Source organism: Mauremys mutica, chromosome 1, assembly GCF_020497125.1.
Source record: "Mauremys mutica isolate MM-2020 ecotype Southern chromosome 1, ASM2049712v1, whole genome shotgun sequence".
Taxonomy (NCBI): Eukaryota; Metazoa; Chordata; order Testudines; family Geoemydidae; genus Mauremys; species Mauremys mutica.
The window spans coordinates 5,528,182-5,554,142 of NC_059072.1; the positions used below are offsets into that span (position 1 = coordinate 5,528,182).

At 66.9% G+C, this 25,961-nt stretch overlaps 1 protein-coding gene across 5 annotated transcripts in view; it reads left to right on the plus strand.

Annotated features, from left to right (window-relative positions):
* FLNC (filamin C) overlaps positions 1–25,961 on the plus strand; it is a 100,357-nt gene that overhangs the window by 43,857 nt on the left and 30,539 nt on the right. For 3 of the 5 annotated variants that reach the window (XM_045028084.1, XM_045028089.1, XM_045028096.1), the window contains exons 1-17: positions 828–949; positions 3,273–3,423; positions 3,670–3,788; positions 4,715–4,792; positions 6,622–6,784; positions 6,869–7,069; positions 8,677–8,814; positions 9,148–9,274; positions 9,568–9,704; positions 10,901–11,094; positions 11,874–11,987; positions 18,470–18,613; positions 18,917–19,040; positions 20,224–20,384; positions 22,721–22,811; positions 24,032–24,201; positions 25,091–25,208. In XM_045028084.1, coding sequence (XP_044884019.1) covers positions 914–949; positions 3,273–3,423; positions 3,670–3,788; positions 4,715–4,792; positions 6,622–6,784; positions 6,869–7,069; positions 8,677–8,814; positions 9,148–9,274; positions 9,568–9,704; positions 10,901–11,094; positions 11,874–11,987; positions 18,470–18,613; positions 18,917–19,040; positions 20,224–20,384; positions 22,721–22,811; positions 24,032–24,201; positions 25,091–25,208 — 2,266 coding nt within the window. In that variant the 5' untranslated portion in view covers positions 828–913. Of the gene's footprint in view, positions 1–827; positions 950–3,272; positions 3,424–3,669; positions 3,789–4,714; positions 4,793–6,621; positions 6,785–6,868; positions 7,070–8,676; positions 8,815–9,147; positions 9,275–9,567; positions 9,705–10,900; positions 11,095–11,873; positions 11,988–18,469; positions 18,614–18,916; positions 19,041–20,223; positions 20,385–22,720; positions 22,812–24,031; positions 24,202–25,090; positions 25,209–25,961 lie in introns of those variants that run through there. The other 2 variants (XM_045028107.1, XM_045028115.1) reach the window with 1 other exon arrangement.

Genomic DNA, 25,961 nt, shown 5'->3' on the forward strand with positions numbered 1-25,961 from the left:
GTACCTGCCCTGTACCCCCCAAACACCCCCTGTACCCATCCTGTAGCCCTGTACTCCTGCCTAGTACACCCCCTGGACCCCCCGAGACCCCCCCGTACACCCTCCCTCTGTACCCACACGCTGTGCTCTCCCCTACACACACACACACACACCTATGCAAAGCCCCCTACAGCCAGCCCCTGTTCATCCCCCCCCGCCCGACAGACACCCAGCTCCGATATCCCACACCGCAAACACCTGCCCCCCACTCCCCATGCAGCCCCCCAGCGCCTGTGCACCACACTCAATACACACAACCATGGCCCCCCCAAAACACAGACCACACTGCAGTGCAAACCCACCCCAGACATGTGCCCCACATTCGCTCACAGACGCACCCCCTGGGCGGGAGGGGGGAGGGGGGAGCCCGCACCACATGGAGGGCGGCTCTGAGCCAGTTCTCTGCCCTTCGCCAGCCCTCGCTGCCCGGGAGCTCTGAGTGCCAATTACACCCACCCCCACCGCTGCTGCATGGCTCAGATGGGGAAACTGAGGCACACGGGGCCAGGCCTGGCTCTACCCACTAGGCGCTAGGCTGGACAAGAGGGAGGAAGGAGCTGTCCTGAGTCCAGTTGGGGGTGGGGGGGGGGGAAAGGAATCTGGCTGTGGTTTGTCTCCCACCCCAAGAGTGGGGCACTCCCATGCCCATAGGGACCCCAGCCAGGAGCCCCCAGACTGGAGCTGGCACCGTGCCAGGGAAGCCCACAATGCCCCATTGTCAGCAGGGCTCCTGGCGAGACGTCTCTCTCTGCCAAGGCCGTGCCCGCCCCGCCCGCCGGTCTGACTCGGTCTCCCCCGCTCCTTCCCCACAGGCCTGTGCCCAGACTGGGAGACCTGGGACCCCAAGCAGCCCGTGGAGAACGCCCGGGAAGCCATGCAGCAGGCGGACGACTGGCTGGGCGTACCCCAGGTACGGGACCCCCCTGCCGTGCGGGGGCCACACGGGGCACCCCTGGGCGCTCCGGGGTCATTCTCTGGGCTGGGGCACGACCCCGTGCGGGGGCCAGACGGGGCACCCCTGGGTGCTCCGGGGTCATTCTCTGGGCTGGGGCACACTCCCCATGTGGGGGTCAGATGGGGGCACCCCTGGGCTGTGGCACACCCCCCGTGCGGGGGCCAGACAGGGGGGCACCCCTGGGCGCTTCGGGGTCATTCTCTGGGCTGGGGCACGACCCCGTGTGGGGGCCAGACAGGGGGGCACCCCTGGGCGCTCCGGGGTCATTCTCTGGGCTGTGGCACGACCCCGTGTGGGGGCCAGGCGGGGGCACCCCTGGGCTGTTCTCTGGGCTGGGGGCAGGTGGGGAAGCCAGGCATGGGCACGGCCCCCCCCCCCCAGCCAGCACCCCGGGAATCAGTCTCATGGCAGTGGCGTAGGCAGGTTTTCAGGGTAGGGGGAGCGAAATACATAAAAAAGGTGCCCCCCCTTGGCTCCCCTCTGGCCACGCCCCCTTGGCTTTCCCCCCTCTGGCCACGCCCCCAGACCGGACCCCCCCCCCCCCCCGCAGCTGACACATGGGAGAGCTGCCCCTGGGGCTGGGCGGTTCTGGGTGTCACCCCAGCCTTGTTCGGGGCACAGACGGGGCCTGGCCCTGGCACTGGGGAATGCAGCTGGGGGGTGGGGGCTGCACTGGCACCTCAGGGTGAAGGGGTTGGCAGCTCCCACTCAGCACCTGGCACGGCCCCCAACACGCCGGTCAGCTGCTCGGAACCCAGTTCTGCCCCCTCAGCCCCCCCAGTCAGGGCTGGGGGTCAGGGGAGCCCTGGGGGGCAGCATATTGGGGCTGGGGGCTCTCAGGGGTCTGGGGGCCCTGGGGGGGCATGTTGGGGCTGGGGGGTTCTCTGTGGGCAGCGGGGCCGTGGGCCCGGGGGGCCAGGGGACCCTGGGGGTGGCATGTCGGGGCTGGGGGGTTTCTCATGGGCTCCGGGGGTGCGTTGGCTCTCGGGGGCAGGAGTGCATTGGGGCAGGGGGATTCTCAGGAGGGGCTGGGGGACCTTGGGGGTCACCTCTCAGCAGGGGAGTTTTCGTGGGGGGCTGGGGGGCTCTGGGGGTCGGATCTTAGGGGCGGGGCACTCTCAGTGGGGCTGGGAGGCTCTGGGGGGTCGGATCTCAGGGGCGGGGCGCTCTCGGTGGGGCTGGGGGGCTGGGGGGATGGGGCGCATCGGGGCAGGGTGCTCTTGGTGGGGCTGGGGGCTCTTGGGGGTCGGATCTCAGGGGCGGGGGGCTCTTGGTGGGGCTGGGGGGCTCTCGGGGGTCGGATCTCAGGGGCGGGAGGCTCTCGGTGGGGCTGAGGGGCTCTCGGGGGCAGGGCTCATTGGGGCGGGGGGCTCTCGGTGGGGCTGGGGGGCTCTGAGGGGTCGGATCTCAGGGGCAGGGGGTCTGGGTGGGGCTGGGGGGCTCTGGGGGGGCGGATCTCAGGGGCGGGGGGGTCTGGGGGGTCGGCTCTCAGGGGCGGGGCTCTGGGTGGGGCTGGGGGGCTCTGGGGGTCGGATCTCAGGGGCGGGGGGCTCTCGGTGGGGCTGGGGGGTTCTGGGGGGTGGGATCTCAGGGGCGGGGGGCTCTGGGGAGTCGGCTCTCAGGGGCGGGGCTCTGGGTGGGGCTGGGGGGCTCTGGGGGGTCGGATCTCAGGGGCGGGGGGCTCTGGGGGGTCGGCTCTCAGGGGCGGGGGTCTGGGTGGGGCTGGGGGGCTCTCGGGGGTCGGATCTCAGGGGCGGGGGGCTCTCGGGGGTCGGATCTCAGGGGCGGGGGGCTCTCGGTGGGGCTGGGGGGTGGGATCTCAGGGGCGGGGGGCTCTCGGGGGTCAGATCTCAGGGGCGGGGGGCTCTGGGGGGTCGGCTCTCAGGGGCGGGGGTCTGGGTGGGGCTGGGGTGCTCTCGGGGGTCGGCTCTCAGGGGCGGGGGGCTCTGGGGGGGCGGCTCTCAGGGGCGGGGGTCTGGGTGGGGCTGGGGTGCTCTCGGGGGTCGGCTCTCAGGGGCGGGGGTCTGGGTGGGTCTGGGGGGCTCTCGGGGGTCGGATCTCAGGGGCAGGGGGCTCTCGGGGGTCGGATCTCAGGGGCGGGGGGCTCTGGGGGGTCGGCTCTCAGGGGCGGGGGTCTGGGTGGGGCTGGGGGGCTCTCGGGGGTCGGCTCTCAGGGGCGGGGGGCTCTGGGGGGTCGGCTCTCAGGGGCGGGGGTCTGAGTGGGACTGGGGGGCTCTCGGGGGACGCCCTGAGCACCGGCCCCGCTCCCTCCCCCCAGGTGATCGCCCCGGAGGAGATCGTGGACCCCGACGTGGACGAACACTCCGTCATGACCTACCTGTCCCAGTTCCCCAAGGCCAAGCTGAAGCCGGGGGCCCCCCTGCGCTCCAAGCAGCTGAACCCCAAGAAGGCCATTGCCTACGGCCCCGGTACGCCCCCCCCCCCGCTGCAGGGACCAGCCCGGGGGGGGGACCTGGGGCAGGGCTCTCTGCCTGAACACCTGCCCCCTGTGGGGGGGGCTCCTGGGAGCCGTGGCTGCGGGGAGGGGAGGGGAGGGGGCAGGATGGGGGCAGGAACGGGGGGGGAGGGGGAAGGGTAGACGCGCTCAGGGCAGGGCTATGGGGGAGCAGCCCCGGCTGGTGCCCCCCCCTGAGCCCCGTGTCCCGGTGCCACAGGGATCGAGCCCCACGGGAACACGGTGCTGAAGCCGGCCCAGTTCACGGTGGAGACCCTGGAGGCGGGGCTGGGCGAGGTGCTGGTCTACATCGAGGACCCCGAGGGACACACCGAGGAGGTAGGGGCTCCTGGAGGCCAGCCTGCCGCTCTCGCCCCCCCCCGCCCCCTCACGGGGCCAGGGCACAGAGAGCAGGAGCTCTGAGCAGCAGGGTCTAGTGGGTAGAGCAGGGGGCTGGGAGCCAGGACTCCTGGGTTCTATCCCCGGCTCTGGGAGCCAGGACTCCTGGGTTCTATCCCCGGCTCTGGGAGGGGAGTGGGGTCTAGTGGGTGGAGCAGGGGGCTGGGAGCCAGGACTCCTGGGTTCTATCCCCAGCTCTGGGAGGGGAGTGGGGTCTAGTGGGTAGAGCAGGGGGCTGGGAGCCAGGACTCCTGGGTTCTATCCCCAGCTCTGGGAGGGGAGTGGGGTCTAGTGGCTAGAGCACGGAGCCAGCTCTCCTGGGTTCTATCCGCAGCTCTGGGGTGGGAGTGGGTCCTAGTGGTTGGAGCAGGGGGCTGGGAGCCAGGACTCCTGGGTTCTATCCGCAGCTCTGGGGTGGGAGTGGGTCCTAGTGGTTGGAGCAGGGGGCTGGGAGCCAGGACTCCTGGGTTCTATCCCCGGCTCTGGGAGCCAGGACTCCTGGGTTCTATCCCCGGCTCTGGGAGGGGAGTGGGGTCTAGTGGGTGGAGCAGGAGGCCAGGACTCCTGGGTTCTATCCCCAGCTCTGGGAGGGGAGTGGGGTCTAGTGGTTGGAGCAGGGGGCTGGGAGCCAGGACTCCTGGGTTCTATCCCTGGCTCTGACCCTGATTCCCCGTGTGACTCTCAGCGACGCCCTGCACCTCGCTGCTTCATCTCCTCGTCTCTCTGGTGGGCACCATGTGAGTGAGTCGCCCTGGGGCGGAGCTGGGCACGGCCAGGCCCCCCCAGTGGTTGGGGTGCCGGGGAACAGTCCCCAGGTGCCCTTGCGGCCCCCGCCCCAGCCTCACCTCTGGGCCCTTCCTCCGCAGGCCAAGGTGGTTGCCAACAACGACAAGAAGCGGACGTACTCGGTGAGCTACGTGCCCAAGGTGGCCGGGCTGCACAAGGTGAGCTGCCCGCCCGGCCGGAGCCCCAGCCTGCCCTGCGGGAGGGGGGGGCTGCGCCCAGTGGGCCCCTCCGCTCAGGGCCACACAGCTGCTGTGTGAGGGTTGGGGGGCTCCCCATGTCCTGGGGGGGTAACGATGCTGCCTCTGGCAGGACACTACTGAGAGTGTCAATTCAGGACAAATCGCTGAGCGCAGGGAAGTCACAGCCCCGGGCTGGGGGCCTTTGCAAACCAGCCCAGCCGGCCAGAGGGGACTTGGGTCTCACCCCACTGGCTGACCACAAGTCCCACCAGCAATTCCCTCAGACACTCCGGTTCCCCAGGATCACCACCAGGGCCGCTCGTGATGGGGACGAATGGTTATGGAAACCAACACCCCAGTACAAGAAAACGGTTCTCCCGATCCCCAAGGACCAAGCCCCAGACCCAGGTCAATATACAAGTCAGATCTTACCCACAAATCACGCTGGTGCCAAACCTTTAGAATCTAAAATCTAAAGCTTTATTCATAAAAGGAAGAAATAGAGACGAGAGCTAGAATCAGTTAAATGGACTCGATTCCATCCGGTAACGGCAAAGTTCTTGGTTCAGGCTTGCGGCAGTGATGGAATAAACTGCAGGTTCAAATCGAGTCTCTGGAACATCCCCCGCTGGGCTGGGTCAGTCAGTCCTTTGCTCAGAGCTTCAGCTTGTAGCAAAGTCCCTCCAGAGGCAAGAAGCAGGACTGGAGACCCAGTGGAGATGAGGCAGCTGCCTTTGATAGGCTCTTCCTTACTGTGGAATTCACAGCAGCAAGATGGAGCTTGGCGTCACATGGGCAAGTCACGTGTCCATGCTTGACTCAGTTCTTCACAGGCTTGTTCACATGTTCATAGACTCTCCGGGCTGGAAGGGCCCTCAGGGGGTCTCTGGTCCCACCCCCTGCTCCAAGCAGGACCAATCCCAACACAATCATCCCAGCCAGGGCTTTGCCTGACCTTAGTTTGAACGTCCCCAGGAAAGCTCCGATGTGGATGGGAGTCTCCCAAGGTGCATTGTCAGTTAAGTGTTTCTTGACTGGGCCCTTAACTTGCAAATTCCTTTCCCAAGAAGCCGCCAGATGCTTTACTAGGCTCCTTAGGCTGTGGCTACACTTAGAGCTGCACAGCGCTGCCGCGGCAGCGCTTTGAAGCGCAAGTGTGGTCGGAGCACCAGCCAGCGCTGCTCTCCCAGCGCTGCACGTACTCCACCTCCCTGTGGGGATTAACGGACAGCGCTGGGCTCTGATCACACTGGCGCTTTGCAGCGCTGCAACTTGCAGCGCTGGAGGGGGTGTTTTTTCACACCCTGCTGCAGCGCTGCAAATCTGCAAGTGTAGCCAAGACCTTAGAATCAAATCGCATTGAGATCCAAGTCCCGGGCCAATATTCATCACTTCAACCACAACAACGATCCACACACACAGATACACACACACACACACAGCGTAATCACAACCAGCAAATCAGAACCTTTCCCGACACACCTCACACGACAACCTTTGCACAATATTTACTGCAGACGTATAACAGTGGTTGCAACAATGATCTACCCGGTCACAGGGTATGTCAGTGACGCCCCAGGGGGCTGTTGGGTTGCTCGATGGGGGGTTCTCCTGCCCTCGCTCCCCCGCAGAGGTGGCTGCATTCAGAAGTGCTCTGGCAGGATCACAGGCCCTATGCAAACAGCAGCCCCCCCCCCCCCGTGGCCAGGGGGCTGTGCCCCCACCCCAGTGCCGCCCTGGCTGCGGCTGGCCCCTCGCCCGCTCCCCAGGGCCCAGGCGGGGATTGACTCCGCGCTCTCTCGGCCCAGGTCACGGTGCTGTTTGCCGGGCAGAACATCGACAAGAGCCCCTTTGACGTGCACGTGGGCATGGCGCTGGGTGATGCCAACAAGGTGACGGCGCGGGGGCCCGGCCTGGAGCCCGTGGGCAACGTGGCCAACAAGCCCACGTACTTCGACATCTACACCGCAGGTAGGGGCGCGGGGCGGGGGCCAGGGCCTGGGGGCGGGGGGAGCCCTGCCAGGGGCTGGTGCTCACGCTGCCCGTCTGTGCCAGGCGCGGGCACGGGCGACGTGGGCGTGGTCATCGGGGACCCGCAGGGCCGGCGCGACACCGTGGAGGTGGTGCTGGAGGACAAAGGCGACAGCACCTTCCGCTGCACCTACCGGCCCGTGCTGGAGGGACCCCACACCATCTGCGTCACCTTCGCCGGCACCCAGATCCCCCGGAGCCCCTTCGCCGTCAACGTCTCCGAAGGTGAGAGCCCGCCCCGCCCTCGGCGCCAGCCCCGCGCCCCCCGGCCGGTGCCCACCCACGGCGCCAGCCCCGCGCCCCCCGGCCTGTGCCCACCCACGGCGCCAGCCCCGTGCCCCCCAGCTGGTGCCCACCCTCTGTGCCAGCCCCGTGCCCCCAGCTGGTTCCCACCCACGGTGCCAGCCCTGCACCCCCCGTGCCAGCCCCCACCCTCTGTGCCAGCCCCGTGCCCCCGGCTGGTTCCCACCCACGGCGCCAGCCCCGCGCCCCCCGGCCGGTGCCCACCCACGGTGCCAGCCCTGCGCCTCTGGCTGGTTCCCACCCTCTGTGCAAACCCCATGCCCCCCAGCCGGTGCCAACCCTCTGTGCCAGCCCTGCAGCCCCCCACCCATGACTCCTGCCCAGTGCCTCCCCTCCATGCCAGCCTCCAGCCCGTCCCACACACCCCCAGCTGGTGCCCACCCTCTGTGCCAACTCCACAGCCTGCTGGGGGGCACTGGCTAACCCCCTCGACCAGCCGGTGGGGCTGGGGGCGGGGCACGGAGGGGACCCTGCTCGGAGAGCGGGGTGGCAGGGCAGCCTCTGCCCCTGCTGGATGCTCTGCGGCACTGTGCCCCGAACAGCCTCTGCCCCCTCTGCTGCAGCCTGGGGGGAGGGGTTCCCCCCCGCCCCCCCGGCCGGCCAGGAGACACCTGTCCCTGGTACGCGGTGACCCGGAAACCCGGGCGACCTCCCCATCCCGCCAGCCCCGGCCTCACCACGCAAACAGGAATCCCTGACTCACCGCGGCTTCCTCCCGCTGCCCGGCCACCCTGAGACGGGGGCCTGGCTCCCCCCGCCCCTTTCACACTCAGCCCCGCCCGGGGGGCAGCCCAGCTCCAGCCCCATGGGCCAGGAGGGTCCAGCAGCTCCTGGCTGGCCGGACGCCCGCGCAGCAGGGGTTGTGGGGCCCAGCAGCTCCCCAGGAGGAGGGCAGCGAGCCGGGCAGGGGTGTCTCTGGGACACTGGCAGGAGCAGGGGAACGGAGCTCCCAGCCTGGGGTAAGTGGGGCGGGCCCCGGGCCCTGCACTGCGCCCCTCTGCCCCCAGTGCTCTACATATAGCAGCCCCAGATATTCCCTAGCCTGCCGGGGGTCGGGTGGGGGGCTCCATTCTTCAGATGGGTAAACTGAGGCACGGGGCAAGCCGGGGTTAGGACGCCCTTGCTGCCTGCTGGGAGCAGCCACCCCTCCCATTGCTGAGTGCCCCCCCCATTCGTTCCCCCAGATTGGTGCCCCCATCCCCCCCAGGCTGGGCCGGTCTGGGTCTGTCTGCCCCCCCCCGCCCCGAGACAGCCCCTGCCCCTTTGCAGGCCGGAGGGAGGGTCCATTTAATCCTCCTCCAGCCCCTGCTCTGGGCCCACGGGCTGCCCGGCCTGGGCACAGACCCCCGGGTGCCCCGGCTGCGTGGGTCTAGGCTGCCCGGGCTGTGAGATCTCCCAGGTGGCACGGCCGGGGGCTGCCCACGGCGCAGTCCCAGGCCAGCCAGCCAGCCGGGCGGCCTGGGTGAGGGGCAGGAGGGTGGCAGCCAGGGGCACCTCCCCACTAAGCTCTCTCTCCTCTGTCCCCGCAGCCTGCAGCCCCAACGCCTGCCGGGCCACGGGCCGGGGCCTCCAGCCCAAGGGCGTGCGGGTCAAGGAGGTGGCCGAGTTCAAGGTCTACACCAAGGGCGCAGGCAGCGGGAAGCTGAAGGTCGTGGTCAAGGGGCCGAGTGAGTGCCGGGCGGGAGGGGGAGCGGTGTGGGGCCCAGCCGGGAGGAGAGGGCCGGTGCCCGGGAGCGTCACGGGAAAGACCCATCTCTCTCTGTCAGCCTGTCCTCGGGCCAGAGCGCTGGGGAAACCGAGTCACGGGCCGGGTCGGGAGAGCGAGGTGGTGGTGGTGTGGGGGTGTCACTGCTGCCCCCTGCTGGCCAGAGCATGTCACACGGGCCGGCTCTCTAGAGCAGAAAGTGCCGGGTTCCGCCACGCTGGCGACGGGCAGGAGTCTGGGGCTGGGAGCGCCCTGGCCTGGCTCGGCTCTCACCGCCTTGCCCCTCTCTCTGCAGAAGGCACGGAGGAGCCGGTGAAGGTGCGGGAGGCTGGCGAGGGGGTGTACGAATGTGACTACTACCCCGTGGTGCCTGGCAAATACGTGGTGGCCATCTCCTGGGGTGGCTACAGCATCCCCCGCAGGTAAGGGACCGGCCCGCGCCCCTCGCCAGCCTGTGGTGCTTGGGGCTGGGGCCAAGACTGGAGCCGTGTCTGGACTAGTGCCGGAGCCTCGCACGCGCGTGTGAAGCGGGAGGAGGGGCTTGGAGCGCCCTGGTGGCACCACCTGCAGATTCCTGCCCAGGGCCGTTCTGTGCTCTCGAGCCGGGGAGCGGCCAGAGCCCTGGCACACTCGTTACACTAGTGGTGACTCGGTCGCAGAGCAGCAGCCTGGCCGCCCGGGGTCCCCTGGCTCTGACCCTCTGTCTCCTTCGCAGCCCCTTCGAGGTGCAGGTGGCGCCAGAGCCGGGCACCCAGAAAGTCAGGGCCTGGGGCCCGGGCCTGGAGACTGGCATGGTGGGCAAATCAGCCGACTTCGTGGTGGAGGCGATCGGCACTGAAGTGGGGACGCTGGGTAAGAGAGCGGGTAGTGGGGCCTGGGGGGAGGGAGGGATCCGGGGGAGCAGGCGGCGGGGCCTGAGGGGAGGGAGGGGTCTGGGGGAGCGGGTGGCGGGGCCGGGGGGGGGGCGAGGGCTCTGGGGGAGCGGGTGTCGGGGCCGGGGGGGGCGAGGGGTGGGGGAGAGCGGGTGGCGGGGCCGGGGGGGGCGAGGAGTCTGGGGGAGCGGGTGGCGGGGCCGGGGGGGGGCGAGGGGTCTGGGGGAGCGGGTGGCGGGGCCGGGGGGGGCGAGGGGTCTGGGGGAGCGGGTGGCGGGGCCGAGGCGGGCGAGGGATCTGGGGGAGCGGGTGGCGGGACCGGGGGGGGCGAGGGGTCTGGGGGAGCGGGTGGCGGGGCCGAGGGGGGGGGGAGGGGTCTGGGGGAGCGGGTGGCGGGGCCGGGGGGGGCGAGGGGTCTGGGGGAGCGGGTGGCGGGACTGAGGGGGGGGCGAGGGGTCTGGGGCAGCGGGTGGCGGGACTGAGGGGGGGGCGAGGGGTCTGGGGGAGCGGGTGGCGGGACCGGGGGGGCGAGGGGTCTGGGGGAGCGGGTGGCGGGGCCGGGGGGGGCGAGGGGTCTGGGGGAGCGGGTGGCGGGGCCGGGGGGGCCGAGGGGTCGGGGGGAGCGGGTGGCGGGGCCGGGGGGGGGCGAGGGGTCTGGGGGAGCGGGTGGCGGGGCCGGGGGGGGCGAGGGGTCTGGGGGAGCGGGTGGCGGGGCAGGGGGGGGGCGAGGGGTCTGGGGGAGCGGGTGGCGGGACCGGGGGGGGGCGAGGGGTCTGGGGGAGCGGGTGGCGGGACCGGGGGGGGCGTGGGGACTGGGGGAGCGGGTGGCGGGGCCGGGGGGGGCGAGGGGTCTGGGGGAGCGGGTGGCGGGGCCGAGGGGGCGAGGGGTCTGGGGGAGCGGGTGGCGGCGCCGGGGGGGGGCGAGGGGTCTGGGGGAGCGGGCGGCAGGGCCGGGGGGGGCGAGGGGTCTGGGGGAGCGGGTGGCAGGGCCGGGGGGGCGAGGGCTCTGGGGGAGCGGGGCGCATGGAAGGAATTTGGGAGCTTTCCCCCTCTGGTGGGCTGGGGCCGCGTTTGCCATTGTCCCGGTGCCTCGGTGGCTGCGGGCAGGGGGGCGGCTGCGAGGCCGGGGGGGGGCCCGGGCCCAGCCTCTGACGCTGGCCGCCGGCTCCCTCGCAGGCTTCTCCATCGAGGGCCCGTCGCAGGCGAAGATCGAGTGTGACGACAAGGGGGACGGGTCGTGCGACGTGCGCTACTGGCCCACGGAGCCCGGTGAATACGCCGTGCACGTCATCTGTGACGACGAGGACATCAAGGACAGCCCCTTCATCGCACACATCAAGCCGGCCACCAACGAGTACTTCCCAGAGAAGGTCCGGCCTCCCCGGCCCTGCCCGGCCTCCCCGGCCCTGGCCCCTACCCCTGCCCCTGCCACTTGAGCTGGAGGAGACTCTCCATGAGCTCTGTGCAGTACGGGGCTTATGACACATCATCTGCAGCCAGACCTTTCTGCCGCCTGTCTGCTCCCCTACTCCAGCTCGTCCCCTCTCCCCCTGCCTCCCCAGGCATTGGGGTCCCCGTCCCCCAGGAGCCCGGCTCAGGGGCGGGTCTCAGGAGACAGGTACAGAAGGAATTTTAAAAAGCTTTGGCCAGATGAATGAGTCTGAAATTGACTAGGGAAACTGAGGACAGATCCTCTCGGGGGGCCCTGGCTGGCTGGCTCCGTGGGGCGGGGAATGGGGCATACGGCCTTTCTCCTCCAGGGGACGCTGGTTCCGATCCGGCTCCAGGGCAGGGGACTGGCTGGCCCATGGGGTACAGGGCTTTCCCCTCTAGGAGGCGCTGTCTCAGCACAGAGTAAAGATCGTTGCCATCCAATAGCTGCATTAGGGTCTGGGTGAAATGAGTTTGGGGGGGTCCCAGCCCAGTTCCCAGGGGTCCCAGCCCCCCCTTCACCCCGGCAGGGCCGGGCTCTCTCCCTGCAGCACTGGCGCTCAGTGATGGGAAGCTGGGGTCCCTCCTCCCCTGGGGGGTCCCTCCTCCCCTGGGGGGTCCCTTCGGGGCAGGGGGCTGCTACCCGGCCCACGCCGGGCACGGGGCACCCCTCCCGGTCGGGCCTGCCCGGCTGAGTGCTCCCGCTCTCCCGTGGCAGGTGAAGGCCTTCGGGCCCGGCCTGGAGCCCACCGGCTGCATCGTGGACAAGCCGGCAGAGTTCACCATCGACGCGCGGGGAGCAGGGAAAGCCCAGCTCAAGATCTACGCCCAGGTAGGAGGGGCCCCGGCGGGGGTCTCAGCGCGGGGGGGCTCGTTGGGAGCAGCCCTGGCAGGGCATCCGGGGCAGGTTCCTCCGTGTGGGCTGCGCTGCACCGTGGGGCGCGCGGTGGGGATTTCATTGCCGGCATCGGCCGCTGCTGGAGACCAGGAGACTGGGCTAGATGGGCCCAGGGTCAGGTCTGGTGCAGCCAGGGGCCGGGAGACTGGGTTCGCTGAACGTAAGAACGGCCAGACTGGGTCTGACCAAGGGTCCATCCAGCCCAGTATCCTGTCTGCTGACAGTGGCCAATGCCAGGTGCCGCAGAGGGAGTGAACAGAACAGGGAATCATCAAGTGACCCATCCCCTGTCACCCATTCCCAGCTTCTGGCAAACAGAGGCTGGGGACACCATCCCTGCCCAGCCTGGCTAATAGTCATCGATGGACCTGTCCTCCAGGAACTTATCTAGTTCTTTTTTGAACCCGGTTATGGTCTTGGCCTTCACACCATCCTCTGGCAAGGAGTTCCACAGGTTGACTGAGCGTTGTGTGAAGAAATTCTTCCCTTTGTTTGTTTTAAACCTGCTGCCTATTAATTTCATTTGGTGACCCCCTAGTTCATCTGTTATGAGGAGTAAATAACACTTCCCAGGCCGGCTCTACACACCAGCGTCCCAAGCATGTGCTGGGGGTGGCACTTCAAAGGGGCAGCATTCCGGCCCTTGGGGGCAGCGCTTTTCAAGGGATGGCACTCCGGTTTGGTTGGTTGGTTGGTTGGTTTTGCTTGGGGCAGCAAAAAACCTGGAGCCGGCCCTGACACGTCCTTATTCACTTTGTCCACACCAGTCATGGTTTTATAGACCTCTATCATATCCCCCATTAGTCGCCTCTTTTCCAAGCTGAAAAGTCCCCGTCTTATTAACCTTGCCTCATACGGAAGCCGTTCCAGACCCCTGATCACTTTTGTGGCCATTTTCTGTAACGTTTTCATTTCTAATATATCTGTTTTGAGATGGGGCGACCACATCTGCACGCAGTATTCAAGGTGTGGATGTACCGTGGATTTATACAGAGGCAATATGATATTTTCTGTCTTCTTATCTCTCCCTTTCTTAATGATTCCCAACATTCTGTTCGCTGTCTGGCTGCCGCTGCACAGTGAGTGGATGTTTTCAGAGAACTCTCCACAATGACTCCAAGGTCTCTTTCTTGAGTGGCAACAGCTCATTTAGACCCCATCATTTTGTCTGTATACTTGGGATCATGTTTTCCAATGTGCAGTACTTTGCACATTGAATTTCTTCTGCCATTTTGCTGCCCAAGTGATGGGATCTCTGGGATGCAGCCTGGGACTGTGGAACCACTGTGCCCCCTTAACTCTCTCCAGCCTGGGCTGTCTCTCACTACGCCCTGCTAGTGAGCAGCAGCAAACCCCTGCAGGCGCTGAGATCACTCAGCACAACTGCATGTGGAGCCCACACCCCCAGCTAGATTGCACGAACGCTCCCAGAGCCGCTCCGAATCACACAGGGAAAGGCACCAGCCAAACCCCCAGCTCCCAGCCTTGTACCTCAGGAATATACCGTCTTGCCTGCTCAAGGTGAGCTGTGCAAATCTAGGAATAGGTTCCCCATTTCATCAGTGGAAAGTGGCTATACAGCAGCCTTTGCAAAACCTGAGCAGATTTGCCACACGCTTCATACAAACTCGCTGGTAAAGAGAAACAGTTAATCACATTTATTGGCTATAAACGGTAGATTTTAAGTGATATTAAGTGATAGGCCAAAAGTCAGAGTTAGTTACCAAAAGAAAAGAAAATCTAAGCCCGCAGTCTAAGCTCTCAGCCCTGTTAGACTGGGCAGCATCTAGATTAAGCAGCTACTCGCCCCACTGGATGAGTCCTTAATATGCAGGTTTGTCCTAAACCTGGGCCAGTCTCCCCTGCTGGACTCTTCAGCCTTGTGAGTGTCCTTGTTGCTTGCAGCGTAGGTGGGGGCAGGGGAGAGGCCAAGCCTGGGGCCAGTGTGTCTGTTTTATACCCTCAGTCCATGTGCTTGGGGAGCACAAGTCCAGGCCAGTCGGGGGGCATTGCTGAGTCTCCAGGCCAGGCTGAGCAATTCCCCTGGTGTGGCCTCGTACAGGTGAGCCGCTGACTTGCAGCTCCCTTGCTGGACAATGGCTGGTGGTGTCTGTCCGGCACCCGGCCGGGCGCTGGTTACTGTCCTTGTCATTGTCTCTGTGTAGCTAGTATGTGGGCGCCTCCCAAACCCACAGCGTATTTTAGTGAAAGCCATAGAACAGGCATTGATGACATACAGCGGGGTAGGCAGCCTCAGGAGAAAGCCAGAGGGTTTTCCCAGCTTGGACTAATCTGAACTTCAATCCCAGCGTATCTTCTGGTTTTTCCAAGACATACAGGGGCTTTCTAGACTCTTGTTGGAAAAAGAGTATAATGAAGACGTTACATTTGTGGCTTTTTGAAGATTCTGCAGCTCGTACTAGGGCTAGTTGAGTAGATCCTAGAATCACAGAAGTGTAGGACTGGAAGGGACCTCGTCTAGTCCGGTCCTCTGCACTCAAGGCAGGACTAAGTATTATCTAGACCAGGGGTAGGCTACCTATGGCACACATGCCGAAGGCGGCACACGAGCTGATTTTCAGTGGCTCTCACACTGCCCAGGTCCTGGCCACCGATCCGGGGGGCTCTGCATTTTAATTTAATTTTAAATGAAGCTTCTTAAACATTTTACAAACCTTATTTACTTTACATACAACAATAGTTTAGTTCTATATTATAGACTTCTAGAAAGAGACCTAAAAACGTTCAAATGTATGACTGGCACGGGAAACCTTAAATCAGAGTGAATAAATGAAGACTCGGCCCAGCACTTCTGAAAGGCTGCCAACCCCTGCTATACATAGTTAGATGGAACAATGGGTTTCAGCAGATCACAACCTTTCCCCTCATACGTCACATGGCATGTTTTATATGCAAGATCACGATTATATCTAAACAATGACTATGGGGGTTCCAGGGTGCTCCCGCGGGGTACAGAGCGTCACAGCCCAGTCACCCAGTTAGGTGAGATCCTGCTGTAACGCTTCACAGTTTCCTTTGGACTTAACGAGCTTGAGTAGCTTTGTATTGTCTGCACATTTTGCCATCTCCCGGTTTACCCCTTTTTCCGGATCACTTATGAAGATGTTAAATAGCACTGGGCCCAGTACAGCCCCCTGGGGGACCCCACTGGTTCCCTCTCTCCATTCTGAAAACCGAGCATTTGTTACTACCGTTTGTCTTCTGTCTTTTAACCCCTTACTGAGCCATGAGAGAACCTCCCCTCTTAGCCCATGACAGCTGACTTTGCTCAGGAGCCTTTACTTTGTCAAAGACTTTCTGAAAGTCTACGTGCACTAGATCCACTGGATCCCCCTTGGACACCTGCTTGTTGAGCCCCTCAGAGAATTCTAGTAGATTGGTGAGGCGTGATTTCCCCCTGCAAAAACCATGTTGACTCTTCCCCAACAAATCATGTTCATCTATAGCTTCAACCACTTTGCCCAGTACTGAAGTCAGGCTCACTGGCCTGTAATTGCCAGGATCACCTCTGGAGCCCTTTGTAAAAATTGGTGTCACATTCGCTGTCCTCCAGTCATTGGGTACAGAGGCTGATTTCAATGGCAGGTTACAAACCACAGTTAGTAGTTCTGCAGTTTCATATTTCAGAACTCTTGGGTAATACCATCTGGTGCTGGTGACTTATTACTGTTTAGTTTACCAATTTGTTCCAAAACCTCCTCTAATAACACCTCAGTGTGGGACAGCTCCTCAGATCTGCCACCTACAAAGCCTGGCTCAGGTGTGGGAATCTCCCTCACAGCCTCTGCAGTGAAGACTGATGCAAAGAATTCGTTTCGTTTCTCCGCAATGGCCTCGAGTGCTCCCTTAGCATCTCGATCGTCCAGGGGCCCCACTGGTTCTTTAACAGGCTTCCTGCTTCTGATGTACTTAAAAAAAGGTTTTGCTGTTTGTTTGAGTCTTTGGCTAGTTGCTCCTCCAATTCTTTTTTGGCCTTTGTAATTCTACTCAGCCCCTTGACTTGCTCCTTTCTGTTTTCCTCGGTAGGATTTAACTGCCCATTTCTAAAGGCTGCTTTTTGCCTCTGCCACGTTTACTCTGCTGTTTTAGCCACAGTGGCACTTTTTAGGTTCCCTTCCTGTGTTTCTTTCAATCTGGGGTATTGTCACGGCGTGTGGGGGAGTCAGGGCCCTGCACCCCCCTTCCTGCACAGCCAGGTGTCACGGCGTGTGGGGGAGTCAGGGCCCTGCACCCCCACTTCCTGCGATTCCCCGGGACTCTCAGCCCGCCAGTAAAACAGGAGGTTTCTTAGCCGACAGGACACAGTCCCAAGCAGGGCTTGTAGGTGCAACCAGGACCCCTCAGCCGGGTCCCTCTGGGGGGCGGGGAGCTTAGACCCCAGACTTGGGGTTCCCTGCGTCTTCCCAGCCAGCCCCAAACTGAAACCAAAAACCCCTCCCGCCGGCTCTCTCCCGCTGCTTCCCTCCCCCTCCCTTCCTTTGTCCAGCTTCCCGGGCAAAGGTGTCGACTCCCCCCACCCCCCTGCCTGGCGCAGGTCCCAGGCCCAGGTCCCGTCCCTCACCGAAAGTCACCCCCTGCTCTCCCCTCCCCCACGCAGACAGTCCCAGGTCGCTCCGCCCGCTCCCTGCTGCCTCACAGGTAACATTTCATGGCAGTGAATATTAGGGTGGTTTTGAAAAGTTCTCATTTCCCTTTGGGGGCTGTTACCTCTTCATTTCCACTGAACCCGCTCCCTCACTTTTGGGTAGCTCCCCGGTCTGAGGTTAAGTGCTGGGTGGGCTGCTTTCGTGTTACCCCCCAGCCCCCCCGGGATGTGGAATTTAATTACACTGTGGTCGCTACTTCCAAGTGGTCCAGCTCTAGTCACCTCTTGGAGCAGATCCTGTGCTGCACTCAGGACTAAATCAAGCGCTGCCTCTCCTCTGGGGGGTTCCAGGGCCAGCGGCTCCATTTAAGGTGGCAAGAAGCTTCCTCTCCGAAGCCCGGCCTGAGGTGTCATGTACCCGGGCAGGGTGGGGAGAGTTGAAATCCCCCATTATTACTGAGCTTTCTATTTTTATAGCCTCTCTAATCCCCCTGAGCATTTCACAGCCACTGTCGCCGCCCTGCTCCGGCGCTCGGGAGCACGTCCCCCCTGCGATACTCCTGTTATTCCAGCCTGGAATGTCCATCCAGACGGTCCATGGGACAGTTTGATTCCTTTGCAGTTTTTACTATGAAATGATAAAATCTTTACTGGAAAATCAGTTGGGCCCATGGTGGGAAGCAGCAGACGGGTGGGTGGGTTACCGGGCCGGACGGGCCCGTGGTGGGAAGTGGTGGGCGGGCGGGATGCCGGGCCGGACGGGCCCGTGGTGGGAAGTAGCGGGCGGGCAGGCGGGATGCCGGGCCGGACGGGCCCGTGGCGGGAAGCGGCGGCGGGCGGGCGGGTGGGATGCCGGGCTGGACGGGCCCGTGGTGGGAAGCGGCGGGCGGGCGGGCGGGTGGGATGCCGGGCTGGACGGGCCCGTGGTGGGAAGCGGCGGGCGGGCGGGATGCAGGGCTGGACGGGCCCGTCGCGTGACGCGGCAGGCGGGACGGATGCCGGGCCGGACGGGCCCGTGGTGGGAAGTAGCGGGCGGGCAGGCGGGATGCCGGGCCGGACGGGCCCGTGGCGGGAAGCGGCGGGCGGGATGGGCCCGTGGCGGGAAGCGGCGGGCGGGCGGGATGCCGGGCCGGACGGGCCCGTGGTGGGAAGCGGCGGGCGGGCGGGATGCCGGGCCGGACGGGCCCGTGGGGGGAAGTGGCGGGCGGCCGGGATGCCGGGCCGGACGGGCCCGGGGGGGGAAGGGGCGGGCGGGCGGGATGCCGGGCCGGACGGGCCCGTGGCGGGAAGTGGCGGGCGGGCGGGATGCCGGGCCGGACGGGCCCGTGGTGGGAAGAGGCGGGCGGGCGGGATGCCGAGCTGGACGGGCCCGTGGTGGGAAGTGGCGGGCGGGCGGGATGCCGGGCCGGACGGGCCCGTGGCGGGAAGTGGCGGGCGGGCGGGATGCCGGGCCGGACGGGCCCGTGGTGGGAAGCGGCGGGCGGGCGGGATGCCGGGCCGGACGGGCCCGTGGCGGGAAGTGGCGGGCGGGCGGGATGCCGGGCCGGACGGGCGCATGATCTGGTCTGAGTTAGACTGGCCATAAATCCAGTCCAACGGGAGGAATCCCCCAGAGCATGTGGCACTAGCAGGTTGCCAGCCAGAGCCCCGTCCTGTGCGGAGCAGGTTGCACAGGGGGAAGCAGAGGATCCCCCGGGGAGCAGGAGGGGTGGCTGTCTCTGGCCCGCAGGGTGGGCACACAGCCTGGGGCGGGGGTGACCTTTGCCGTCTGGTGCCCGCCGCGCAGCTGAGCTCCCGTTTGTGCCCGCAGGACGCTGAGGGCTTCCCCATCGACATCAAGATCAAGGACAACGGTGACAACACCTTCCACTGCGTCTATGTACCCACCAAGCCCATCAAACACACCATCATCATCTCCTGGGGCGGGGTGAACGTCCCCAAGAGCCCCTTCCGGGTGAGTGCCCCTGCCTCTCGCTGGCCCCGCGCTGGGGACTGAGCGGGCGCCGGTGCCACTGGCTGGGCACCCGGCCCTGCTCCTCGAGGAGTGACGAGGCAATGGCAGAGCGCTGGGGGGCTCCGGATTCAGGGGGATCCCAGCCCCTCACATGGCTTGGAGACACCCCCTTCCCCGTGGTGTCCCAAAGGAGCTGGCCCGGGTGTCCGGCCCAGCCCGCCAAGGATGGAGCGGCCCCCTCTGGGTGTGGGGTGGGGCCCCCGGCTAGCCAGAGCCCATGGACACGCGTGTTGCTCCCGGCAGGTGACTGTGGGCGAGGGCAGCCACCCGGAGAAGGTGAAGGTGTACGGCCCCGGCGTGGAGAAGACGGGGCTCAAGGCCAACGAACCCACCTACTTCACCGTGGACTGCAGCGAGGCCGGGCAAGGTGGGGCCGGCGAGGGGCCGCGGGGCGTCCCTGCCCCTCCCTGGGGGCACTAGCTTTGCTCAGGGCACCACAGCCAGGGCTGCCAGCCGACAGCGAGCGGGGGCCCACGCGTGCAGCGAGCGGGACGGGTCTCAGCCCGGTCTCGAGCGGGACGGGCAAACGCCACCGTGTCTGTGGGGCCTGGGCTGGGCACCTTGGCGAGGGGCCGCGGGCTCCATGGGGCACAGACAGAGCTGCCCCTTGCCCACTTAGCGTCTCTCGGGGCAGGGCTAGGGGGCGATGGGGGCTGCTTGTGTCCTCTAGCCAGGGCTAGAGAGCAAGGTCCCCCCTGCGGGCCGGCCCCCCTGCCCCGGGGCTCAGCCGGCCCAGCCCCCCCTGCCCAGCGCCTCGCGGCCGGCCCCCCCTGCCCCGGGGCTCAGCCAGCCCAGCCCCCCCTGCCCAGCGCCTCGCGGCCGGCCCCCCCTGCCCAGCGCCTCGCGGCCGGCCCCCCTGCCCCGGGGCTCAGCCGGCCCAGCCCCCACCGCCCAGCGCCTCGCGGCCGGCCCCCCCTGCCCCGGGGCTCAGCCAGCCCAGCCCCCCCTGCCCAGCGCCTCGCGGCCGGCCCCCCCTGCCCAGGGGCTCAGCCGGCCCAGCCCCCCCTGCCCAGCGCCGCGCGGCCGGCCCCCCGGCCCCTGGGGCTCAGCCGGCCCAGCCCCCCCTGCCCAGCGCCTCGCGGCCGGCCCCCCCGGCCCCGGGGCTCAGCCGGCCCAGCCACCCCTGCCCAGCACCTCGCGGCCGGCCCCCCTGCCCCGGCGCTCAGCTCCCCCCGACCAGCCCCCCTGCAGGCCGGCCCCCCTGTCCCTTGGCTCAGCCGGCCCAGCCCCCCCGACCAGCACCTAGCGTGCCAGCCCCCCTGCCCCTGGGGTCAGCCAGCCCAGCCCCCCGTGACCAGCCCCCCTTCAGGCCAGCCCCCCTGCCCCTGGGGTCAGCCGGCCCAGCCCCCCCGACCAGCCCCCCTGCAGGCCGGCCCCCCTGCCCCTGGGGCTCAGCCGGCCCAGCCCCCCGTGACCAGCCCCCCTGCGGGCCGGCCCCCCTGCCCCTGGGCTCAGCCGGCCCAGCCCCCCGTGACCAGCACCTGCGGGCCGGCCCCCCCCGCGGTGGGTCTGGCTCCCCTGTGACGGGGGCTGCCCCGGCTGTGTTGCAGGGGACGTGAGCATCGGGATCAAGTGCGCCCCAGGCGTGGTGGGGCCGGTGGAGGCCGACATCGAATTCGACATCATCAAGAACGACAACGACACGTTCACAGTGAAGTACATGCCGCCAGGCGCCGGGCGGTACACCATCATGGTGCTCTTCGCCAACCAGGTATGGGCTGGCGCCGGGCGGTACACCATCATGGTGCTCTTCGCCAACCAGGTACGGGCTGGTACCAGGCGGTGCACCATCATGGTGCTCTTCGCCAACCAGGTACGGGCTGGCACCAGGCGGTGCACCATCATGGTGCTCTTCGCCAACCGGGTATGGGCTGGCTCAGGGCGGTGCACCATCCTGGTGCTCTTCGCCAACCAGGTACGGGCTGGCGCCGGGCGGTGCACCATCCTGGTGCTCTTCGCCAACCAGGTACGGGCTGGCACAGGGCGGTGCACCATCCTGGTGCTCTTCGCCAACCAGGTACGGGCTGGCACAGGGCGGTGCACCATCCTGGTGCTCTTCGCCAACCGGGTACGGGCTGGCACCGGGCAGTGCGCCATCCTGGTGCTCTTCGCCAACCAGGTACGGGCTGGCGCCGGGCGGTGCACCATCCTGGTGCTCTTCGCCAACCGGGTACGGGCTGGCGCCGGGCGGTGCACCATCCTGGTGCTCTTCGCCAACTGGGTACGGGCTGGTGCTGGGCCCAGGGCAGCAGAATGGCGCATGGGGCCATCTCAGGGGGGCTCAGACCAGCCTCCCAAAGCCACCGTTGTCCCCAGGTGCCCCCCAGGGGGGCAGCTCGAGGGGCTCTGTAGGGGGCTCCCTGTGACCTCTCACCCCGGCACTGGGGATCCTGGGAGGGACCTGCCATTGGCTGGGTGTGCTGCTCTCCCAGGCTAAGGAGGAGGCGGCCTGGGGGGAGAGGGATGGGAGCCCTGGGGCCAGCACAGAGCCCATGCCCGGGGGCGTCTGTGCGGCTGGAGGGGCCTGGCCAGGGCAGCTCTGGGACCCACGGCTGCGAATTCACGTCCCCACTGGCAGATCCAGCCCAGGTGCCGCGTCCCACCCCGGAGGGGGGCAGCATGGTGGAGCCGGCGGGCGATTGCTGGGCAGGCGGGGGGCTCCAGGAGGAGAGAATCACAGAATCATAGAGTATCAGGGTTGGAAGGGACCTCAGGGGGTATCTAATCCAACCCCCTGCTCCAAGCAGGACCAAACCCAACTAAATCATCCCAGCCAGGGCTTTGTCAAGCCTGACCTTAAAAACCTCTAAGGAAGGAGATTCCACCACCTCCCTAGGGAACCCATTCCAGTGCTTCACCACCCGCCTAGGGAAATAGTGTTTCCTAATATCCAACCTCGACCTCCCCCTCTGCAACTTGACCATTGCTCCTTGTTCTGTCATCTGCCACCACTGAGAACAGTCTAGATCCATCCTCTTTGGAACCCCCTTTCAGGTAGTTGAAAGCAGCTATCAAATCCCCCCTCATTCTTCTCTTCTGCAGGCTAAACAATCCCAGTTCCCTCAGCCTCTCCTCATAAGTCATGTGCTCCAGCCCCCTAATCATTTTTGTTGCCCTCTGCTGGACTCTCTCCAATTTATCCACATCCTTCTTGTAGTGTGGGGCCCAAAACTGGACACAGTACTCCAAATGAGGCCTCACCAGTGCTGAATAGAGGGGAATGATCACGTCCCTCGATCTGCTGGAAATGCCCCAACTTATACAGCCCAAAATCCCATTAGCCTTCTTGGCAACAAGGGCACACTGTTGACTCATATCCAGCTTCTCGTCTGCTGTAACCCCCAGGTCCTTTTCTGCAGAACTGCTGCCCAGCCATTCGGTCCCTAGTCTGTAGCAGTGTGTGGGATTCTTCCGTCCTAAGTGCAGGACTCTGCACTTGTCCTTGTTGAACCTCATCAGGTTTCTTTTGGCCCAATCCTCTAATTTGTCTAGGTCCCTCTGTATCCTATCCCTACCCTCCAGCGTATCAACCACTCCTCCCAGTTTAGTGTCATCTGCAAACTTGCTAAGGGTGCAGTCCACACCATCCTCCAGATCGTTAATGAAGATATTGAACAAAACCGGCCCCAGCACCGACCCTTGGGGCACTCCACTTGATACCGGCTGCCAACTAGACATGGAGCCATTGATCACTACCCGCTGAGCCCGGTGATCTAGCCAGGTTTCTATCCACCTCATAGTCCATTCGTCCAGCCCAGACTTCTTTAACTCGCTGGCAAGATACTGTGGGAGACTGTATCAAAAGCTTTGCTAAACTCAAGGAATAACACACCCACTGCTTCCCCTCAGCCACAGAGCCGGTTCTCTCCTCATAGAAGGCAGTTAGGTGAGTCAGGCATGACTTGCCCTTGGTGAATCCATGCTGAGAGGCGGGAGGGTCTCCCACTGCCTGGCCCTCTGGGGGATCCTGGCCCCCCAGCTGTGGGTTCCAGCCGGTCCCTGCCAGCAGGGCACCCCTCACCCCCCTCTCTCTCCTGTGCCCCCCAGGAAATCCCCACCAGCCCCTTCCGCATCAAAGTGGACCCGTCCCACGACGCCAGCAAGGTGAAGGCTGAGGGGCCCGGGCTGAGCAGGACAGGTGAGGGGGTGTCCGTGTGCTGGGAGGCTGCAGTGCGGCCCCAGCCAGGGGCTGTGCCCCCCTCAGGCTGGCAGCCCCCACTGAGCAGTGTGGGGCCTGCACAGCACCCAGATGGGAGACCTCTGAAGAGAACTCGGGGTGCTGGGGGGAGGGGGTGGGGGTTCGGTGGGGGGTGCTGTGCTGGGGGGTGGGGGTTCAATGGGGGACGCTGTGCTGGGGTGGGAAGCAGGGTGGGGGTTCGGTGGGGGCGCCGTGCAGGGGGGAGGGGGAGAGGGGGCGGGGCTCGGCAGGGGGTGCCGTGCTGGGGGAGCAGGCGGGGTCTCAGCGGGGGGGCAGGGGGCGCCGTGCTCGGTGGGGGGCGCCGTGCTGGGGTGGGAAGCAGGGTGGGGGTTCGGCGGGGGGCGCCGTGCAGGGGGGGCAGTGGGCAGGGGCTCGGCGGGGGGCAGGGGGCGCCGTGCTCGGTGGGGGGCGCCGTGCTGGGGGGCAGTGGGCAGGGGCTCGGTGGGGGGCGCCGTGCTGGGGGGAGAGGGAGAGGGGGGCGGGGCTCGGCAGGGGGTGCTGTGCTGGGGGAGCAGGCGGAGGCTCGGGGGGGGGGCTGGGGGCGCCGTGCTCGGTGGGGGGCGTCGTGCTGGGGGGGCAGTGGGCAGGGGTTCGGCGGGGGGTGCGGTGCAGGGGGGCAGTGGGCAGGGCCTCGGTGGGGGGTGCTATGCTGGGGGGCAGTGGGCAGGGGCTCGGCGGGGGGCGCCGTGCTGGGGGGCAGTGGGCAGGGGCTCGGTGGGGGGCGCCGTGCTGGGGGGGAGAGGGAGAGGGGGGCGGGGCTCGGCAGGGGGTGCTGTGCTGGGGGAGCAGGCGGAGGCTCGGCGGGGGGGCAGGGGGCGCCGTGCTCGGTGGGGGGCGCCGTGCTGGGGGGGCAGTGGGCAGGGGTTCGGCGGGGGGTGCCGTGCTGGGGGGCAGTGGGCAGGGGCTCGGGAGGGGGCGCCGTGCTGGGGGGCAGTGGGCAGGGGCTCGGCGGGGGGTGCCGTGCTGGGGGGCAGTGGGCAGGGGCTCGGCGGGGGGTGCCGTGCTGGGGGGCAGTGGGAGGGGGCTCGGCGGGGCGCGCTATGCTGGGGGGCAGTGGGAGGGGGCTCGGCGGGGGGCACTGTGTGGCGGGCGGGTCCAGGGCGCCGGGGGAAGCTGGGCTGGCAGGACGCTGACAGGCCCCTCGCTCCCCTTCCTGCCAGGAGTGGAGGTCGGGAAACCCACCCACTTCACCGTCTTCACCAAGGGCGCCGGCAAGGCCAAGCTGGACGTGCAGTTCGCTGGGGCGGCCAAGGGCCCGGCCGTGCGGGACTTCGAGATCATCGATAACCACGACTACTCCTACACCGTCAAGTACACCGCCGTGCAGCAGGTGAGGGGCCGGGACGCGTGCCAGCCGGGCAGTGCCCCCTGCCAGGGCTGGGCATCGCCCCCCTGCACACGCGCCAGCCGGGCAGTGCCCCCTGCCAGGGCTGGGCACTGCCCCCCTGCACAAGTGCCAGCCGGGCAGTGCCCCCTGCCAGGGCTGGGCACTGCCCCCCTGCACACGCGCCAGCCGGGTGCCACCCCCTTGCCAAGGCTGGGCATCGCCCCCCTGCACAAGTGCCAGCCGGGCAGTGCCCCCTGCCAGGGCTGGGCACTGCCCCCCTGCACACATGCCAGCCGGGTGCCACCCCCTTGCCAAGGCTGGGCACCGCCCCCCTGCACATGCGCCAGCCGGGCAGTGCCCCCTGCCAGGGCTGGGCACCGCCCCCTGCACACGTGCCATCCGGGCAGTGCCCCTTGCCAAGGCTGATCACCGCCCCCCTGCACACGTGCCAGCCGGGCAGTGCCCCCTGCCAGGGCTGGGCATCGCCCCCCTGCACACGCGCCATCCGGGCGCCGCCCCCTCCTGGGCTGAGCATCGCCCCCCTGCACACGCGCCAGCCAGGCAGTGCCCCCCTCCTGGGCTGAGCATCGCCCCCCTGCACATGTGCCAGCCAGGCAGTGCCCCTTGCCAAGGCTGGGCACCGCCCCCCTGCACACGCGCCAGCCGGGCGCCGCCCCCTGCCAGGGCTGGGCACCGCCCCCCTGCACACGTGCCAGCCAGGCACCACCCCCTGCCAGGGCTGGGCACCGCCCCCCTGCACATGTGCCAGCCGGGCGCCACCCCCCTGCCAGGGCTGGGCACTGCCCCCTGCCCACTCACAGCTGGGGTTTGTGGCTTCCCGCCGGGCACTGCTCCCCACCTGTTCCTTGACTCGGTTGCTCTCTCCGCGCAGGGCAATCTGGCCGTGACGGTGACGTACGGGGGGGACCCCGTGCCCAAGAGCCCCTTTACTGTCAGCGTGGCCCCTCCCCTGGACCTCAGCAAGGTCAAAGTGCAGGGACTCAACAACAGTGAGTGGGGGCAGGGCCGTGGGGCACGGGGGAGGGGCTGGAGGGGCTGGAAAATGCCAGGGCGACAGTTGGTCGGGGTGCGGGAGGAGTGGGCCGAGATGGAGGTGGAGCAGCGATGTGCGGCAGGTGAGGGGCTGGCACCGTGGGGCGCAGTGGGCGAGGGGGTGACTCTGTGGGGCATCTTGGGCGAGTGGCGGGCACGGTGGGCGAGGAGGTGGCCCCAAGGGGCACGGCGGGCGAGGGGCTGCCATGGTGGGGCGAGGAGCTGGCACCGCGGGGCGTGACGGGTGAGAGGCTGCCATGGTGGGGCGAGGAGCTGGCACCGCGGGGCGTGACGGGTGAGAGGCTGCCATGGTGGGGCGAGGAGCTGGCACCGCGGGGCGTGACGGGTGAGAGGCTGCCATGGTGGGGCGAGGGGCTGGCACCGTGGGGCGTGGCGGGTGAGGGGCTGGCACCGCAGGGCGTGGCAGGCGAGAGGCTGCCATGGTGGGGCGAGGAGCTGGCACCGTGGGGCGTGGCGGGTGAGGGGCTGGCACCGTGGGGCGTGGCGGGTGAGGGGCTGGCACTGCAGGGCATGGCAGGCGAGAGGCTGCCATGGTGGGGCGAGGGGCTGGCACCGCGGGGCGTGGCGGGTGAGGGGCTGGCACCGCAGGGCGTGGCGGGCGAGAGGCTGCCATGGTGGGGCGAGGGGCTGGCACCGTGGGGTATGGCGGGCGAGAGGCTGCCATGGTGGGGCGAGGGGCTGGCACCGTG